Below are 18,427 nucleotides of genomic sequence, written 5' to 3'. Positions count from 1 at the left end.
CAGCAATTTGATTACCTGATGTGCTCCATCTTTTTTTAAAGGCAGCAGTTTTTAAAATCAGAGGCTTTCCTCTGAATCTACTGAGCAAGAGCAATAGCCTGCAGAGCTCAGCAACCATGAGACTCCCTAGAACTTAATGCTAAAAAAAGAGGGTGAAAAAACCTGAAATCATAGCTATAAAAACCATGCAGAAATACTCCATATATTTTAGCTTGCAACCCGCCATGCTTTATTCATGACTTCAGAGGAGTTGCGGGTATTTTTCTCCCCTCCGAGCATTCATCTCTGAAACTCAAGCCTCTACCAGAAGGACCTAAACAGATATTTTACCACAGCCAAGGTTCTAAACTAACCATCATTTGGATCAATAAAAGAATTCCCATTATAATGACAACCAGTGACGACCATATGTAGCTGCACTTAGGCACTCAAAGCAGAAGTATTTAGTCCTTATTTTAAATCCCTGAATATGGATACAGACTGTCTCTTTTCAGAGTCCAGTGAAGCATATTTTTTTTACTAGACTGTTACTGATTTTTTTTTTAACTCATACTTATGCTCAATATAAATGTGCCATTTGGTATAATTACTCTTTTCCTCTTGGCCAACCTCCTATAAACTTCTTTAAAGAACAGAAACAGAAGTTTCTTTTTCCCAAGAGAAGCAATATAGAGTTTGCAAGGGAATGATTTGAACTTTCTAGCTCTTAAATGAGGTGCTTTGTTCCTTTTCTTCTGGCAATTAAAGTAATTAAAAAATTATTTTTTTATCTTTATGATGATAATGGTGAGATGGTACCATTATGTTTAGAAAGTTTAATGTTTGTGATGCCATTTCCTGAATGGGATTACTTTTAATAAGAGGACGTGCCCCGCTCACGTTTCTGAATAGTCTAAAGATATGCCTTCTAAACTGCACATTTTTAATAAAATAAAGTAAAAACATTGGGTATTCCTACTTAGGAGATCTTCAAAAGATAAAGATCAGAAATTGCTCAGTCCATCACAAGTCCCCTAAGAAATTAGAAGCATTTAAAATACTTTTCTTCTGGGCTTTCTCAAAATAAACAGCCAGCCTTTAGCTATAGTGGAAATAAACAGCCAGTCTTTAGCAATAGTGGTCTGTTCTTAGAAAGACTGAACCCTTTAGTTGAGGAGAGCTTCCCTGATTCCCGGTGAGGGACTGGTAGAGGAAGGTGCTCTTCAGTGTGAGACAGTCTAGCTCTGTCCGCATGGCAATTAGGAAAATTATCACCCAGTAGCAGAGGCCTAGCAAAATGTAAGCAACAAGCCCATGGGCTGCCATGGACCAGATCCTTTTCTTGGATTAATTTTCTTTTTTGCAGCTGAGTAGAATTTGCAACTCAGGCTGGTATAAGAGATAAATCCGACCGTGAAAATGTAATCATTACCAGCCCCTTCGAGAAGACGCTTTTAATCGGTAGCAAGTCCTTCACTGAAACAAAACATAGGAAAATTTGTTACGAGCTATTTCTTCATTGGGTTAAATTTAGGAGTTGAAGGTAGATGGGCTTCAGTTCTGTTTTTTCTTGTTGAATGGGTTGAAGACTCTCCTGGAGGAAGACAGCTTCTCTGTCATCCATAGCTTTGGCTTTCAGAAAGAACTTGAGCTGTGATGGATGAGACTTAACTCTAGACTTCATGAGTTTGGGTATGACTCAAAGACAGTTTGGATTGCTTAACAACCCAAGCATCTGCACTGATACAGCCAGGACCCGTCAGCCATGGTGCTTAGTCCTATCCACATGTATTGGAGGAGTTACTGGTGTTGCCAGTGGTTGGCGCCCACTTGTAAGGCGATGGTCACAAACGCCACTGCAGCTGTTTTGCTCTGCTCTAGGTCACGCACAGTGAGCTGGGGCTTTCCGAGAGCCTGTTTCTGTCATAGTTACTTAGAAAGGGACAGGTTTGTTCAGGTCTTAGTTCAGTTTTTAGTATGGTGGTGTGATGGCAGCATGAGGAGGATGCCTTGGAGGCTATGCCCTGGATGGGAAATTCTGCTTGTACCTGCTGTTTACCCCAGAACAGGAGTTTTTTATGGCAGTCCTTCACAGGCTGAAACACGTCTCCCTCTTGCTGGGTGCCTGGCCAGCTCTGGTAACGGGCATCCATCTACACATTCATCCTCCCCTACTTTCTGAGGAGAGGATCTAGGAGACAGCGCCTCACCTCTCTCCTCTGCCCCCCCTGGTGCCTCGGATAGAAGATTTCCTACCAGAAGTGAAAGAAAGGGACAGTGAGAAGGAGTGTCTTTACTCCCGCTCATTCTCCTTTGTGCACAACTGGACAGGATCAGGCTCTCAACAAATCACATCTGTGACTAGCCATTTCTTTCAATCCATGAGTGAAGCAGGAGGAGGTTTGGGTTATTTAATCCAGGGTAAAGCCCAGGCATAGTCCTGGAAAAAGGTCTTTGTGCTGACAGATGAGTGCCCTAACTGTCAGGAGCCATGCTTCCACTCATGCTTTCTTTAAGACACACTTGAAATCTTCTTTATAATAACAGTTTTAGTGGGACATATGGGGAGTGCTCTCCCATCCATCATAATATGAAGTGCAAGAAGATTCCCGAGGAAGATGGGAGATGTGGGCTTGAAGTTTCTCCAGATGAGAATGAAAGTGACCTTGCGATTCTTCTGTCTCCCAAGTAAATGTTGTAGCTACTCCAACAGGAAAGTCCTCGCATCTCATCCTCCTTCCTCAGCTTTCTTAAAAGTACAAACTGTGCACCTCCTCCGTGCTTGCCATTTAGGAAGGGTAACATTTCCCTTCCTTTCAAGCTGAAGTTTCTTACCAGAGCAATTCCTGGTATGTGTGGAATTGCCTTCCTGTATCCCCAGGAAAGGTAGGATCTCTAGTTTGCTTCTACTGGCCCCATTTCTCTCTTGGCTGGCTTTTGGTTGTGCTCCACTTGTAGCGGGTGCTCTGGGTCCTGTTTTGGAGCTGCTGAGTCTCCACATACTGTGTGTGGTGCCCAGGACAGACCTGTGGATTCTGCTCCAGTGTATATGGGTGCCCAGAAGTGAGGAGCTACAGTACTGTTTATTGGAATTAGCCCCAAATCTGTTTGTAATAAATACTTAAGAGATGAAAAACCCAGTGAGTAGTAAGAACAATAAGGGATAGACAGAATAGCTGATATCAGTGAAATCTAACAATCCTTATTTTCTATATTTGCAGGGCTTATAGGAAGAGATTATGTAGCTATTGATGACATACCCTGATAAAGTACTTCTTTTGTTGCAAGTAAAAATCTTGTGTACTGTCTTAAAATACAGAAAATACTTGGGTTTTGGCGAGATTTCATATCAATAAAGATGTGTTTAGAGTGATGCATGCAGTGCAGTGTAGTTTGCGGAGGTTAAAAAATGGCTTTCAGATTGCAATCAGCATGAATAATTAACGTTTTGCGTCAAAATGGGGGGAAGTTGAAAGCAGGGTCCTAAAGGGATTTGGACTTCCAGAGCTATTCTCTGCAATTCTCTTCCAAAAAGAGAAATAAATACATTGAGAAAGAGAGATCGCAGCAGAGAGCAGAGCCATACCACGGTCTGATACCTGTGCTGAAACGGGCAAGTGTAAAGGGTGAGAGAATCAGTTTACGGCTACAATGTAAAGTGCTACACACCTGGGGAGCAGGAATAATTGGCAGGGGTTTGGAAAATGTGAGTGCTGCTGTGCATGCAAAGGAAAGCTACTGGCAGCCTCTTCATGGCTCATAAACCCATTACACCAACCCAGTCGGTGCCATTGCAAATGCATACATCCAGTGGGAGCTGTTGTCAACTGAGGAGGTAATCATCCCCGTTTGGCAAGACTGCGTTTAGACTGCTGCGTGCCATGCCTTGTCTTTCATTGGAAGACAGACCTTTGAGAAGTTAGGAAAAGTTTAAGTGGGCAATTCAAATAGTAAAGGGAGGGCTGATGAAAATTAATTCCAGGTGCAAAGGGAAATTAAAGGGAAATAACTGAACAGATGATAATAGGAGAGCAGAAAATGAACCATTTTCCTGAAAGAAAAACAAGGTGCTTTTTTAATTGAAAGTGTTCCCATGCAGGTAAAGAGAAGACATAAGTGCTCAGCAATTAGAGTAGTCTTTCAGGTTTCCTGTCATTTCGAAGAGACACATGATGCGTCTGCATCTTGATTGAACAAAGCTGCTAGAATAAGTTCTGTGCAGTCTGAAGTGAAGGCTATTCAGAGTGCAGAGTTCAAAAGAAACCTTGCAACAGGAGTTTGTTGGAAAATAATCTGCAGAATAAAGACTGGTTGGATATGGATCGGGAAGAAGGAGTATTATGTTGTTAGGTTTTTTTACTTCTACAAAGTCTTTAAATAAAATGGCACATTTAGTCAATTGCATCATTCAGGCCAGGGTCATTTTCAGCCTGTTACTACAGATTTGCACAAATATAACAGAAAGCACAATGTAGCCGTTGGTGTTCCCTAGGAAGGCTTAAAATCTAACTTTGTGAAATAAACTGCCTGTTCAGATAATAATCTGTCTGATTATGAATGACAAGTGTTAAGAAATGGTCTGAGAGAAAATCTAGTGTGATTACCGGTGACTAAGGTAATATTAAAGATCACGGATGGAATGGGTGGGCTTCAGCCTTCAGCAATGAAATTGCCCTGTGTACCTGAGCGCAGTAAGAGTGTTTTGTTTTTTTTTTTTTTTTAAATGGAAGCTGGTTATCTTGCGTATCAGCAGCATTAGTAGATGCCGTGATTCCCAGGCAGATGTGGGAATGAAAAAATTGGTTGTCGTTCTCCAGGAAAACTTAATAAGTTATGTTGTCTTTGGGAGGGTCTTTGATCTGTCTGCTATGCTCCTCAAATCCAAAAAGGAGGTGACCTCTGAGTTGTCTCTTACTGGACCTTCTGGAAATCGTCAGCTTACTGAAAAACGTGGGGAAACTCATAAGAACATACAGAGCAGGTCTGAGATGGCCCAGCCTCTTTTTTCTTGAACTGGTAAATTGACTGTTTTGAAGAATTTCTTTTCGAACTGCTTTTCCTCAACTTGCTGATTTTGTCCATGTCTGGTGTCCATGCAGTACATTACAGCCCACAAACCTCAAAGTGACCTTAACCCAAAACCCCCTCAAACCCAGGGTTAGCTTCAAAATTAAAAAAAAAAGAAGGGGCTAAGGGAAGAAATTAGCTTTCAGACCTTCTAGTGTTTTAAGTCTTGGTAGTGTATTTCAGTCATGTTTGTAAAATTTCTTTTACATCACTTGGATTCAAAATATTTTGATTTGTGGTGCTTTTTCTCATTAAAACCACAAATCTTGCTTAAGCCCTTCAGTCTATATGAACTTCAAATGTCTGAAGGACTACAGTAAAATCTGGAGAGTTGTCTCACAGCCAACCAGCCTGTGAAAAGCTCTCAAGTTTAGTTTCCCCATTGCTATTCCGGGATGACAGCTCGGACAGAAGAAAGTGGGAGGGGAGTGCATCGCCCTCTTGCCATAAGTGCAGCATCTCTCTCTGTCTTGGCAAGATCACTCAGATCCTGGAAAAAAAATCAGAACAAGTTCCCAAAAGCACCGAGTATCTGCAGCAACTGTGACCCATAAACATCACTTTTGTGGCACCGGCCTCAAGACGAGACCTCAGCACTGTGACTACAGGCACTAATGCACATGGCAGTTCGCTCTCCCAGTTCAGCAGACTGATCAAGCTGGGACTGCTTTCCTCTTTGAAGGCAAAAAGAAAAAATAAAAGTGCAAGGCCTGGGTTGGTTTCCATGCGTGCAAGTACCACCTTTTTTGGGAACAGCAAGGGTGTGAAACCAGCCTACAGAGCCTGCTGTCAGCAGTGGGTGTCACAGCCCACAGCCAGTCAATAGTCATTAGGAGCCAAAAAGGCAGAGAAACGCGGCCAACTCGAGCAAAAGATGCAGCAGCAAAGAAGAGCGCAGAAATCTGGCGTTTACTTCTCGCATCGTGGTCTGCTTTTATTCTTGCTGTATTGAAACTATCATGGCTTTATGCTAATGTGGTTCATTCCTAGCCAGTGATTATTATGCTTTGAATTAGCAGTGCTCTTGAGAGTATTTTTCATAAAAATGAGGTAGTCCTTCTGAGAAATAGAAGCGAGAGGGGAAAACGAGCTCTTATTTGCCTTAGCTCAAAGCTGTGTATGTTTGGAAAGGATGAAGAAGGGCCACATTCATGGCTGATGGAGAGCACAGCAGGACTCCCGGGGCACAGATCCATGTGAGAGACGATACTGAAATTCAGGGAAGAGCAGTCAAAATATGGAAATGGTTTTGACGCTGTGTTGGGCTTTTAATGAGCCCGCCTTTTGGGTAAATTCCTTTTGACTCCTGTGTTAGTTTTGCCTGACTGTGAATCCATACTTGTTTACCCTGAATGGGAAAAGCTTCCCGAGGGCAGTAAGAGTGCAGCTGGTGTGGGACAGAGGGGATGTATGTTGCAAAAGGAGAGAATCTTTAAGGGATGTCAGTTCTCCAGGGAATAGCCTCAGCTTTACCAGTTAGGACCAGCTCCCAAAGAGGAGTTGTTGCAACTCTGAGATTTAGTAACTAAGGCACCTGGGTAGCAGAAATGGTGGCTCAGTGATGGGGAAAAAGGAGAGAGGGTGAGCATCGAGAGAAATTTCATTGTGTTTCAGCTGTGGGTTTATGCATCAGGAAGCCTAATTCAGCAGCAGTAGTGTGCTGTTCCCAGTTTGCTCAGTGAGCCTCTTCTGCACCCTGTGTCCCTCAAGTATGACAGCAAAGACAATACCAGCCCATTACTTTTAGCTGCATCTCTAAAAATCGCAGCGGTGGAACACAATGTGATGTTATTTGTTTTAACTAGAGGCATCTTGAAAATGGAGGAAGGAGAAAAGGCATGGTCCCTTTGGATCTGCATATAGAGCGAGGTGGTCTGTACCCCGTGCTGGTCTTCAAAGCCCAGCAGGTTCCAGTGAAACCAGAAAATGTAAGGAAATTTCTGATTTCCTCTTCTTTTTACCCTCAGGGTTTGTTCAGCATAACCAGGCGATTTCCAGCCTTGATGCAGCGTGCCCCAGCCCCTGTACCGGACAGAGCCTTGAAATGGGTTCTCTCTATTAGAAGGGATTGCTTTAGGCAGTCGGGCACAAAGAGCTCGACCAGAATGAAATGCTTTGGCCAGACACCTTTTTTTCCTCTGCTTTAAATGGAAAGAAGATGTTCTCAGAAATGTCTGTCTTTCTCTCCGTTACCCCAAAGAATAGTTGGTTTTAACCATTTCCACTGAAGCAGTTGGGCGCTCTGTATCTTGCTGGCTAGCTTTTTCTTCTCCGGAAAGTTACAGGCAGCTGTATCTGACAGTGGTATTTTACAGGAAAAAGGATTGTGTTGCCAATGTTAAAAACAAGCAAAAGAGCAATAACAAAATAACCAACCTTCTGGCGGAAACCTGAGGGACTTAAACACTATTTCAGTTTGGAGTTCTGATAATGGAACTTCCTTTGTGTTAGAGATGTGCCCCTGGCTAGTCCCTTGAAAACCCACCTAAATTGGGCATACTTAAAGCCTCAGAAAAATTCTCATTGATACACATGAGAATTCGTCAGCCAAAATCTCTGGTGTTTCTGTCAGTGTGGAGTAGGTGTGCTCATCCCTTCAGAGCCATGTTCTTGCTGAGGTTGCCAAGCCTGTGCTCATGGCTGAGGTTGATACTTCAGATACTACAGCTGAAATAGAAACACTGGGCTGCTGTCTTCAGAGCGGGAGAGGTGACGATCTGTGGCTTTATGAATCCAGACGGTGTGTGTGCAAACCACGCAAATCAGTTTTACTGGCAGTGTCGCATTACAACACAAGCCTGGGAAATGACATCCCTTAAAAAAAAAAAAAAAACCAAAACCAGAAAACAATACCAACAACTTAACAAAAAACCACAAAACCCCCTCCTGTATGCTGACTGAATTGCACAGATGCTTTCTTTAGGGAGAGAGAGCACATGCTTCAGCCCAGGGCTGGGAGACCATAGTGCAGATTTGGCAGCTGTGGCATAGAGAGACCCTCTCTCCTGGGCTACTGGTACCTTCCCTCGTCAGTGTTTTCTTGAGCTTCTAATCACAGGGACGTCATTTCTGGAAACTGTCAGCATATTTTCCCTGCAAATGTGAGGGGGGGGACCATGCAATGTAACTGCACCAAGTGACCACTCCCAGACTTCTCTTGCTCTCATCGGGGAGGAAGGATAATTTAAATTCTTCAGATTTTTTGCTTTTAAGTATTGAGACTATCATGATGTATTACAGTGTAAAGATTGCAGAAAGCTGATTTTTTTAACAACAGAAGCTCTATGAAAACCTGTAACACCCCCATAGGAATTCAGCCCTAGGTGCGGACTCTATTAATATTCTCCAAGTCCCTGAGTTAAAAGACAAGTATAAGAATTGGAGGGTAATGAGTGGGCAGAAAAGTGGGACGGGAAGGAACCTTCTGAATTTTTAGCACCTTTACTGTCACTAGGAAATTCCTAATGCAGACCCTTTTGTAACCCCGGCAGTTCTAATGGACACAGTAATGATACTGGAGGGTTGTTATTTATCAGGGTCCTTGCTCCTGTAAATAGTAGTTCATGGAAACATCACTTTCCATTGCAAAGAAAGACTTCCATTGCAAAGAAATATTTCTTTTAAGCAGTATTGCATCTTTTTTTTGAGCTTTCTCCTCCCTGGTTTATGTCACGCTTCCCCAGAAATGGCTGGCGGATGGACTGCCAGCTGTCTAGAACGACGCAGAACGCTTTGTTAAAGATTATAACTTTGCTATTGTAATAATCCTTATTCCTGTTGAATCTGATTGTTAATACTGATCTTTACAGTAGATGATGGATTCCATCGAAAGGAAATAAAATAATGTTAAAATAATAAAGATTACAATTTTTTCCCCTTTTTTACTGTTCTCTGTAACCATGGAAAATTTTGACCATCTGTGTGGTTCTCTGATAATTTATTAAAGCATTTATTTTACTTTCCCCCCCCCCTTTTTTTTTTCTTCTTTTGTTGCTGAAACTACAGCTGAGGAAGTGGAGAGACTGGCTGCAATGCGTTCAGATTCTCTAGTACCTGGGACTCACACGCCTCCAATCAGAAGAAGAAGCAAATTTGCCACTCTCGGGAGGCTGTTTAAGCCATGGAAATGGAGGAAGAAGAAGAGTGAAAAATTTAAGCACACTTCAGCAGGTAATAGTCGCGGTCGGGTTGGTTTGTTGATCTGGAGCTGTTTGCTCAACAAGTCTGAAAAGGTATAGTGCAGGCCAAATTTATTCAGGTTTTAAAGGTTGTTGAAGCTTGGCTTGGAGATATTTCTCACATTCTAAGAGATCTTTAACTTTGTTACCAGCTTTTTCCTTAAAAAGGAACCCCGACACAACACGTTGGGTGCACTGCAGTTAAAGCAGGAGCTCGCCAAATCTGCATATTCGGGTTTTGCTGCTAGAGCTAAAGGGTAACCGAGAAGAAATCTTGTTACATTGATTTAGCAGATTATGGGTAAAGGAAATGGCGGTATGCAAAGACAACGCTAGTGGAAGATTTAGCCACATTCAAACTCCTGTAAGTGCTAATAGAGGAGTGAGAAAAATACATGACAAAGAAGTTGACATTGTGTTGAGTAACTTGCGTAACCATAAATTATTTCTTCCATTGGGCAGGAAAGATGTGTCACTTGTTTTCTGAGAAAAACAAATCTCTCTTCCTGCCACACCCCTCCTTCTCCCATAGCTTTCTAACACTCCTGGTTTAAGACTTTTTAATTAAAAAATAACTATGGCAAACTGCAAAAACATATTTTTATATTGTAAATTGATCTGTGCAAGAATCTCAGATCCAGGCACTGGTGCACATGGTGGAAGTTCGTACCTGGCGTGTTAGTTACCAAGCTTTGTGCTCTACTTAGAAGGTTTCTTTTCTTTGTTATTCCGTGATGACTAATAATTATTACATGTGGTTTTGCAAGTCTTGAGCCTGGATTGCCTGTGGGTAAACATGAATTTTCTTCTGATTTCTTATTGTTCTCACAAGAACTAGAAAGGAAGCAGTGAGGATCTTGCTCCTTTAAGTGCCAGAAGAGGCTTGAGTTACAGCCCAATTGCTCTCTGACCTGTTTATTGCACAGTGGAAGCTTTCAGGCAGGACTTGACTGTACCTTCTGAAACCCCGAAGCCTGTACTCCTGAAAATGGCCCATAATTGCACGAAAAGTTTCATTTAGCTAAATGCAAACTCTTGCATGAGGTTAAATGCAGAATAAGAGTTTTCAGGGTTCATACCCGAAGGTGCTCTTTACTGTATGCTGTTTAAACTGCTCTCTGATTCATCACGCAGAGACTAATGACCTGGAATAGATGGCTGTATTACTCTGAGCGATGATTGTATTTTTTGACTTGGCAGCTGAGAACTATTGTCATTAAAAATGACATGTTTCTGCAAAACAAAAGGCTTGTCTTCCATGTTCTGTATCATTCATAGCCATAGTATGGGCACAAGTTAGAACACAGGATGTTCCGTTCAAATACACGGAAACACTTCTTTACGGTGAGGGTGACGGAGCACTGGAACAGGCTGCCCAGGGAGGTTGTGGAGTCCCCTTCTCTGCAGATTTTCAAGACCCACCTGGATGCAGTCCTGAGTAATGTGCTCTGGGCAATCCTGCTTTAGCAGGGGAGTTGGACTAGATGATCTCTAGAGGTCCCTTTCAACTCTGAAAATTCTGTGATTCCTTGATTCCGTGATAGTGCAGTGTAGCAGTATTTCCATGATAACCATATAGCTCGTAGGGCTACACGGATGCTGTGGTGACAACTACTTTGAAGCTAGTTCCAGCATGCTGAGTTAGTTGGTAACAGCTAGGAGGATAACCACAGCAGTTCAGGATGTACCATGGATTGCCAAAGCCTGCCTAGTATTTATTTGCATGATTTATCCAGCTCCGGGAGCTGGGGCTGAGCTGCATGCTGCTGTGACTGCTTAGTCTGAAGCTGGCTTGAATACGCCTGTGTAGTCTGCTCTGGGCATTACAAGAAGTGTTACTAGATGTGCCCCATTTACTGAAACATTTGGAAAGTACCCACTGATTAAAACCAGAGTAAAACCATGTATTTCTTTTTCTCAGAGGAGAAGGAAGCTTAAACCAGACATGCCATAAGATCTCCTCCCCTGGTCAAAGGGACTTCAGAGTCTGAAGAACTAATTTAAAAGCTGGGTCTCCGGGTTGCAGGGAATGTTTGTCGATTGCAGTACTGGGTTTGATCTCAGCTGAATCCAAAACCTTTTATTTTTTTTTTAAATTTTCATTTCTAGTAAGCTAACAGTATCCTGCGGCTGCTCTGCAAAATTGGTATTCCTGTCAGCTCCCCTGCTACTAACTGCAGTAAAATTGACAAGGATGTCAAATTTGCTGAGCACCCTGCAGGAGGCACTGGGAGAGATTTACTTCTGGACTGTATCAGAGCTGGGGACCCCACGGTTTCCATCATCCCTGACTCTGGGGAACAGGAATCCACCAGGATCCTACCAGACTCCCCTGGCAATTCAGCAGTGTTGGTTGAACCTAGTATGTGTAATAAAAAAACCTGGAAAACTAGCATTTTTCTGTCAGCATTTGCATGGCCTCTCATCTAATACCTCTGATCTCACTGAGAAAATATATTTAATTTTTGTAATAAATCAAAGGACAGGCTTATGAAATGGCATAATGAGAGCCAGCATGAAACTTCCTAATACAGGCTTATTTTCCTCTAGTGCACTGATAAATGTGACACTTGGAAAAAAAAAAATATTTCCTATTAGTGTCCTACAGGCATGAAACCAAGCTTTCCCACCTGCATAGAACATCAGTAATTATCAAAAAATAAATAGTAATACAAGTATTTTATTAGGCTTTTATTTGCTGCAACAATAGATTCAATTATTTTAAATGTCGAAAGCGGTAAGGGTCAAAACACATGACCTTATCTGTTGATCTGTTGTTTCCTTTGAAATTAATGGGAGTTTTTTTCTGGGAGAGGACTGGAAGAAAGAGAGAGTCAGGCTGATATTTAAGGTTGAAAGGTTGCCTTTCTCTTGAGATTTCCAAGTGCTAACATTTTGTATCCATATCTTTATCAGACTAAAAGCTCTGAGTATTTATTCAGAGGTGAATGCTTTAGTTCATTGGGCAGTAGGCAAAATCCCCTTTTTGGTAGTAGGAAAAGTTATTTTCTGACACCTGATAATTGCATAAGATGCGACAGAAAATCTGTAATTTAATTGATCGAGGACCTTAACATTGTGCTTTTTATGTATGGTTCCTTTCAGCACATCAATACTCATATCATGATGTTTGAGCATAACAAGTCCTCTGTCTTCATTATTGTATTGTCACACTGACAAGCAGAAGGTTAAAACGATGCATGTGTTTCATATACTTTATAGGTTACATTGGTTCTGATATCCCTGTAGCGACTGTGCAGAAAGTTCAAAGTCTGACGTTGCCTTGTTGCTGACTTAGTCATGAAGGTGAAAGTCATGGTTTTTGATGCAGACATCTAAAGCCTTTGCCTTGCAGTTGGTCTGTCCATAAGCGTCATCATTAGGTATTTTGTAGAGTGACCAGAACAGGTAGAAAAGATCACGCTGTGGGGTGGTCTGTTGTTGCAAATGGTAAGTGCCAGATGAGCCCGCATCTGGGGTTTGATTTGAGCGGTCTCTTCTGCTGGAAGGTGGAGGATTAAGCAGGTTGTTCAGGACGTGCACCATGAGTGACAGATGGGCTCCATCTGTGGACATGATCAATCTCAGAGCAAAGGGGAAGGGAGATTATACTGTGTGAGTGATGCCAGTGTACCACAGCAGGGCAAAAAGCAACTTGATTCTCACTGTAATCCTGCTCCTGGACAGAAGTGAAGCTCCCTCCAGCACTGAGTGATTTCCAGTGTCAGGACTGCAAATCATTTTACGACAGCAGATCCTAATGAAAGTTCTTTGATGGATGCTGAAATTCCCACAGTACAATATAAACAATCCTGACAGTGAAGTTACATGTACAGGGAGTTAGACAAAGAAATTAAACTCAGCCACAATGATATTCGTGCTATAGTCAAAAGTGTGGTGCGTTGGTTTGTTTTTTTAACTCACGTAAAATTTCATCTTGCACGGAAAGCATGGAAACCTTTATTACCATGGAGGGATGAGGACCCCTCACAGCAATGAACGGTATGATAAAGCTGACAACTCTAGCTTTGGGAGCACAGGCAAACTTCTAAACGGCAAGATTATATCAGTTGATGGGACGGTTTCTCTTAACTGATAAGGAGCAGTCTCACTTATTGGAGAAGAAGCCAGAAAGAAACAGTGAATTCTCTTTCCTTGGCTGGATGCAGCTGGGATGGCTCCAGCAGGCTGCACAAGGTTTTTAAAGCCACACTGGGCTCTCTGGGAATCAGCAAAGCGGAGAGCAAAAGAGAAAGCTGACTGTTCCTCAGTCTCCAGTTACCTTTGTAATTGTTTTTAATACCTTGATCTTGTTCTGCTCACCTTTATGTGAATTTGAAAACAGTTCCTGGGTGTGCTGCTGTTTTGTTGCAGTGCCATACATGTGCTGGTGAAATGTCATTTCCTGGTGATGTTTTGGAGAAGGAGGTGCTTCTGAAATAAAGAAGCCTGGGGGAAGATAGGTTCTGGGCTTACTTATTATTGAAGTTTTTTATCACTGTATTTATCAAGAGCCAACTGCTTGCAACCTTTCAGAAAAAAAAAAAAAAAGTATTTCAGCTGCTTGCAGGAGTCTGAACAGGGGAAAAATGTCTTGTTTTGCCATTTCACATTTCTGGTGACCTTCATTTTAAAGAATTGGTGTGTCCATCTTCCCCCATCATTGCTCCCTGAGTTTCACTGCTCAGGCAGAGTAGGAATCATGTAACTTGTACTTGGAGGACACTAGTTGGACTGAGAAGAGGAAAGCAGGAGATGGTGAGAAATTACAGAGTGTGCAGAAAACTCGATTGTAAGTAGGAGAGGCAAAGGATCAGCAGTGTTTGGGTTAGGTATATAGGCACCCTGTACAATAAGCAGAGGAAGTCCAGTGTCAGAAGAAGGCTCCACAGCAGCTCTATTGCTAAGTAGGGGGTTGTCTGAGACAGTCAGCCATACTAAAGAGAGAAAAGGAAATCTGTTAAACTCAATCTTTCCACTCCTCTTAGGTTCTTTGAAACTTCCCTTCATTCATGTACCATGTCCAACTCCTAGAAATACTTACAAATTTTTCCACGGGGCAGTGAGGATGGATGAGTCCTCTGGTGCCACAATTGCCATCCCCAAAACCCATGGTTGAGCTAGCAAGCCATGTCCTGTTCTGTGGCCAAAGAAGGACATGACAGTGACTTCCGAGCCTCGTGCTTGGGGTGCCCTCCTGAGAAGAGGGAAGTCACACTCCTACTTCATTTACAGCTTCCTTTGCTTAGTGTAAAATTGTAGAGGTTGATGTTCAGGAACCCCTCTCAAGGTGTAGGGCTGGGGAGTTTGTAGGGATAAAGAATGGGGCGGAACAAAGTAGACCTGGATATCAGAAGAGCCAAGAGGCAAATCAATGTGAGCCGGGCGTCATCAGTTGGGTTGGGGAAGGTTGGATCGGGGCCATTAGGACTTTCAGGGCAGGTTCTGCCCAGGGATCTTAGGACTCCCTTAATAGCTGACTGTACAGAGGATGACAATCTCCTCTTGCTAGCAGTTCCTCTGTTAATCTGGGATGGCTGAGGTCTGCACTGAGGATCTAAAGATTAAAGCCCAATATTGTAGACAGTGCCACAAACGGAGCATCTGGATGTTTTCAGTTTGCTTTTTTAGGGAGGCCGTGCATGCTCTTCCATTTACTTTGATTCACATGAAAATTGTTTAAAGAAAATTAGGTGTGCTAAACCTAAATCCACTCATGAAACCTTTAGCGGCCCCAATCCCAGAATCTGCATTAAAACAGCCATTCGTTTTATGCTATTTCTTTCACTTGCTAACCCTCGGTGCTTTGGTTTTTCCGAGCAGAATTTTTTAAAAAGTGCTCTATGAAAATTCTTATGTCAATGTGTTTGCATACGTTAAGTCTCCCAGTCAGCAGAGGGATTGTTTAAATTTGGCAACACTTACAGGCAAGGACTTTCAATGTTTCTGATGAATAACAAGAAGAAAACAAAATGTGGTAAATCTGTGCAATTAGAGGAACTGTTATTCATAAACCATCCCCAGCTCATTTTATTCCTACTGCTGATTACTTCTAACTACAATAGGTAAATATTTTGAACTTTGCTTTCCAGAATATTCAAATTGGTAGAAATTCAGTAATGTGTTGCCAGTGCTGCTCTTAAACCTTCCAACTCCCTTCTGCTTTGCCAACGATTGCCTCTCATGTTTTCTCATGTAAAACTCTTGGGCTGTTAAACTGGTCATGCTGTTTGGGTGAGACCTTTGCTCGGGGAAGTTAAGGAGAAGCGCAGCCTGCAGACATGCCTGCCCTCACCTCTGCCTGTACTTTTGGGGAGGTGGTTTAGGGGGGAGAGATTTGGGGTGTTTTTTCCAAATGCCTACCAGGTTATTGAATTCTATCCACAAAGGTCCTCTTTTCAGCCTGCACTTTGAAAGCAGTGGTTTTGTTTGGATCATTGGCTAACAAGGATGATTGTGTTTTAAAGTACTTTATGGTCCCAATCTGTTCTCCTGAATTCTATCTAATAACAACTGTGATCCCATGTGAAAGGTATTAATATTTCAGTTGCAATTCCTCTTATACTTTCAGGCTGGACTGTCTCTAGGTTTAGGTTTGGAGAACTGAGGTAATTATGGTTTTTCTTCATTCACCCTCTTAGTCTGATGACTTGGATGTGTAATTCTGAATCGGCGTTGAGAAAGAGAGCAGAGCCTCCCCTGCAGACCCTGCTGGGTCTGAAGTTACCCTGAAGCCTGAAATACCCTATGTCCTGTTCTCATCCTCGATGAAGTTCATTGTTGAGACTGTGTAAAACCTCCAGTAGCCCTTTCGATGTGAGACAGTGAGCTGGCAAGATGGATGCTGTTCCCAGCCAGGTATTTCTGCTGTGCTGGGGCAGCTCATGAAGCGTTAATGCTCTGAGGAAAATCACTGATCATTCCCAAGATTGTGGGAGAAGAGAAAGAAGTGGCACTGACGTAAAACTTAGTCCAGTCTTCCAAAAAGGAGCTCCAGTTTTGTAAAAACCCAGCAATACAACCACTTTTCAGAGTTACTCAGTGATTCTTTCTTCCCTGTTTTGTGGGATGTTTGAGGGACGTGCAAATTGTCATTCCCTGGAGAAAAGTGCCATTTTGCAGGAACTTGGGCTGTTCATGAATGCACAGCGACTTAAGCAAATATTTTTATCTGAAGGAAATTCCAGAAAGTAAGCACATTATATTTCAGTATAGTCTAGATTAATGTTAGAAGAGTTCTTATTCAAACATACGTTTCCATTTCAAATTTGAAATCGATATTAAAAAGTATAGCTAAAAATTTGAATTCCAAATATGAAATGAACTGGCAGGTGGGAAAACATTTATATTTTAAGTCTGCTGAAATATTACATTGCTTGAGCTCAAGGACTGAATAAAAAATTAAAATCCATTTCAGTTTTATTTTTAGCATTGATCCAAAATTGCCTACTGGATGTCTTACTAATTTTGGAAGTGAAAAAAAAATATATTTTAGGTTTAAATGCAGGTTGCCCATAGCTTGTCTTTGCATGCACTAACATTATCTTAATGTCCTTTGAGAAGCTGGCCCAAAGTTGCACCAGAATTCATGCAAAACTGCAGGCAACTTTTAAAAAATTTAACCTTTTGCCTTTCTATAGAGGGAGCAAAACTAGCCTGTGTGTCTGCTTACTGCTCTGGAACTGAAAATCCAGAGATTTTTAAACCCAGTGGTCATTTGCAACCACGCGATGAGATAAACAGCCCAAAGCTTATGGTGGCAGAAGGCACTTTATAGCAAGGGAAAGCAGTGGGTGATGTTTGCTCCTTTATTGCTGGAATTATAAATGATCAGTAGTTTTAAATTTGTCATTTTAAGCAGATTAAAAGAATTCAAATGCGTTTGGAAGTTGCAGATCTAATTTGTACGCAGAAGGCAGTTAAAGCACTTGTCTGGTGGTATACTTGAACTGCCACCTGGTTCAAAAATGGGGGGTATAATCACTCCCTGAAGAGCACATATTCCACTACAAGAGCAGCAGCGTTGTGTGTTTCTGAGACCGGCTGCAGAACATTTCCAGGGTTTAAGAAGTGGACTTTGCTTAGCTGGACTGAACAATGCGTTTTGGGATTGTCCTAGCCCCGTGCCAGCTCTAATGGAACATGTGAGACGAGGCCCTTAAATTTGTCCCTTCTTACAGGAAAGGGATGTTTAATGAGGCTGTTTGGATTTTATGCTAATTACATTTCCAGCTGCTGTGAAGATTATGGGAGGCTGCCCAAACTGTAATACTGCGACATAATTCTACAACAATGCATCCTGTTAAAATAATATAATAATACAATTAATCCATTAGAGAATTTACAGCAAATTTTGAGGATTGAAAAATAGATGCTGTTAATAGCATAAGCTTCTGCATGGTATATGGATTAGAGAATGACATTCATTGGAAAAGGTTTAGAAGTGTTTTACCAACAAATCAGCCATAATAGAATATCTGGTTGGGGAGAGAGAGAAGAGCATGTTTGGGAGAAGCTCATTCTTGTGTAAAAAGATCATTGTATACCCTCAGCTGCTATTGCCGTGACTGATGAACGTACAGACTTCACCAGACTGGGGTCCTTACAGATTGTTTTAGAATGCTTTCATTTAACAACACAATGCGTTGAAGCTGCTTTATATTTTTAGATTGCATTTGAAGCATGGAAATTACTTAGTATTTCTCAGACTGTTGGCTTTCGTTCTTCAGCTTTTTGCTGCCCTTTTTAAAGATGGCGGGGGGGTGGTGGGGGGAAGCAATATTTCACAGTGACATGGAGCCATGAGGCATCTGGTCTGTGACGAGAACAAAACCTGAGCGGTAGTGCTCAGCTGCAGTGCCAGGTTATCCCAGTGACCCAAAAAAGCTGCGGGTCCTTTCTGGCAGGATGCTGGCTGGTCGCAGGATCCTGCTTTTAAGCAACTCATGCCCCAGGTCATTCTTGTTATTCTATCAAAGCAACAGCCGTTGAATATTGCCATGCAAATTTGTCAGCGGTCAGTAATCTATGTTATGCAGGTGCATGCCTTGAGACTCGGTGGAGCCCATCGGTGGCGCCGCAGAGGCCGGGTGCTTCAGCTGGGGGAATCTGCTCAGTGACTCCACCAGTTCTTCTGCACTTTGGTCAGAGGTGAGCGTGGTCTTCTTGCTCCCAGAACAACGGGGAGGAAAATCTCCCCTGCC

At 42.2% G+C, this 18,427-nt stretch overlaps 1 protein-coding gene across 1 annotated transcript in view; it reads left to right on the top strand.

Moving 5' to 3' along the window:
• Nucleotides 1-18,427, top strand: part of PHACTR1 (phosphatase and actin regulator 1) — a gene marked incomplete at its 5' end in the record, with an annotated part of 317,672 nt that overhangs the window by 177,918 nt on the left and 121,327 nt on the right. The window contains one exon of the mRNA XM_082479822.1: nucleotides 9,052-9,216. Coding sequence (XP_082335948.1) covers nucleotides 9,052-9,216 — 165 coding nt within the window. The remainder of the gene's footprint in view (nucleotides 1-9,051; nucleotides 9,217-18,427) is intronic.

This window comes from Vanellus vanellus (genome assembly GCF_965231255.1).
Source record: "Vanellus vanellus genome assembly, chromosome: 2".
Lineage (NCBI taxonomy): Eukaryota > Metazoa > Chordata > Aves > Charadriiformes > Charadriidae > Vanellus > Vanellus vanellus.
This window is presented reverse-complemented; position numbering and strand designations above follow the sequence as displayed.